The 1,777-nt window shown below is 47.0% G+C and overlaps 1 protein-coding gene across 1 annotated transcript; it reads right to left on the reverse strand.

The window, feature by feature from the left end:
- Nucleotides 1-562: 562 nt before the first annotated feature.
- LOC105729473 (olfactory receptor 10S1) lies at nucleotides 563-1,528 on the reverse strand. The gene has a single exon (XM_012470229.2). It carries the CDS (start codon nucleotides 1,526-1,528, stop codon nucleotides 563-565), a length of 966 nt encoding a protein of 321 aa, XP_012325652.2.
- Between the last annotated feature and the right edge of the window lie 249 nt (nucleotides 1,529-1,777).

Consider the following 1,777-nt stretch of genomic DNA (forward strand, 5'->3'; position numbering starts at 1 on the left):
TCTCTCAGTGTGGCCTTAGTTTTACACTACCATGAGTGGGAGAATAAAGATAATGACACTGCCTAAGTCACCTCGGACAAGTCACTTTTCTTGTATGTTATCACTTTTAAAAAATGTGGTTTCTTCTCCAAAGCTGGGAAATATGTATACAAAGGTTCATTTCATTGTATTTTACATTTTTGTTATAGTATTATTTAATAGGTATTATGTATTTAATAAAGTTATTTCATAAAAAGGAAACAATCCTTTACTAATACAAATGAGGATACGAATAGCATTTCACATACCTCTGAGCCATAGAACTTAGATTTTGGAGAGATTAGACATCATCTAATCCAGCCTTCTCATTTTCTAGATGAAGTGTTTGTGAGGGAGAGAGTGAGGGAGACCATTTGGCCAAAGTTGGGGGAAAGTTTGTGGCTGAGTTGCAACTCGGTTATTCTGATTTCCACCTGAATGATTTTCCCTACTCATTTTGAGTTGTGAATAGCTGCTTTCCTGGCAGGCAAATTGTGAGTTTTGATAGCACAGACTATGGGGGTGGACTGCCTGCTGCAGACTCTCAGAAGCTGCTGCACAAAAGCCTTTGCAGGGCATGCTTCATCTCCTTGTTCCGCAAAGTATAAATGAACGGGTTGAGCATCGGAGTTATGATAGTGTAGAAGACAGCAGGGGCCCCAGCTCCTGCCTCGCTGGAGCGAGGCTGCAGGTAGATACAGACAGGTGGCACATAGTACAGGAGCACCACAGTGAGGTGGGCAGTGCAGGTGGAGAAGGCCCGCTGCCGGCCGTGGGCTGTGCGGATGCGCAACACAGCTGCCACGATGAAGACATAGGAAATAACGATGAGGATCAGGCAGCCTGCAGCCACGATGCCAATGCTGGCAAGCATGACTAGCTCATTAATGGTGGTGTCTGTACAGGCAAGCTTCAGGACAGGGGGGATGTCGCAGAAGAAGTAGGCGATGTGGCAAGGCCCGCAGTAGAGCAGGCGGAAGGTGAGGGAGGTGTGGATTGCAGCGTGTGTGGCACCTATGGCCCAGGTGATTCCAGCCAGCACTGCACACATCTTTCTGTTCATGGCCACTGGGTAGTGCAGGGGTTGACAGATAGCCAGATAGCGGTCATAGGCCATGACTGTGTACAGGAAGCACTCAGTGCTAGCCAGAAAGTGGAAGCAGTAAAGCTGTACAACACAGCCCTCAAAGGAGATCACCTTCCCATCCAGAGTCAGCTGCCCTGCCATGACCTTGGGCACTGTCACCGTAGACAAGCAGGCATCCAAGAAGGAGAGGTGCCCCAGGAAGTGGTACATGGGTGAACGGAGGTGAGAGTCAGAGCCCACAGTTAGGAGGATGAGGAGATTCCCAGCCACGGTGATGCTGTAGATGAGAAGGAAGAGGAGGAAGAAGAGGTTAGGATGTTCAGCTGTGTACGTTAAACCTTCCAGGAAGAAATGGCTCACCACAGTCTGGTTGGGGTTCTCTGTTGCCATGGTCATCTTCTCACACACAGAGCAGCTAGTCATCCCCTTTGCAACAAAAGTGACATTAACGGAATAAATTGCTGTATCTCTTTCCTGAAATATCATTATCCATCAAGCCATACCACCTTGGTCTTACCCAGTAAGCAAGAGAAAGATATACAGGTTCAACCCACAGTTTTGTTCTTCTCTCTAGTGCTTCCTTGCTGCTCGTTTCTTCATAATGAATCTTTCAATACGAGATCTGCAGTTTTGGTGAGGCACATAAAGGACTGTAAGAATTATTTGCAGAAA

Source organism: Aotus nancymaae, unplaced genomic scaffold, assembly GCF_030222135.1.
Source record: "Aotus nancymaae isolate 86718 unplaced genomic scaffold, 86718_ANA_hifiasm-v0.15.2.pri h1tg000012l, whole genome shotgun sequence".
NCBI lineage: Eukaryota > Metazoa > Chordata > Mammalia > Primates > Aotidae > Aotus > Aotus nancymaae.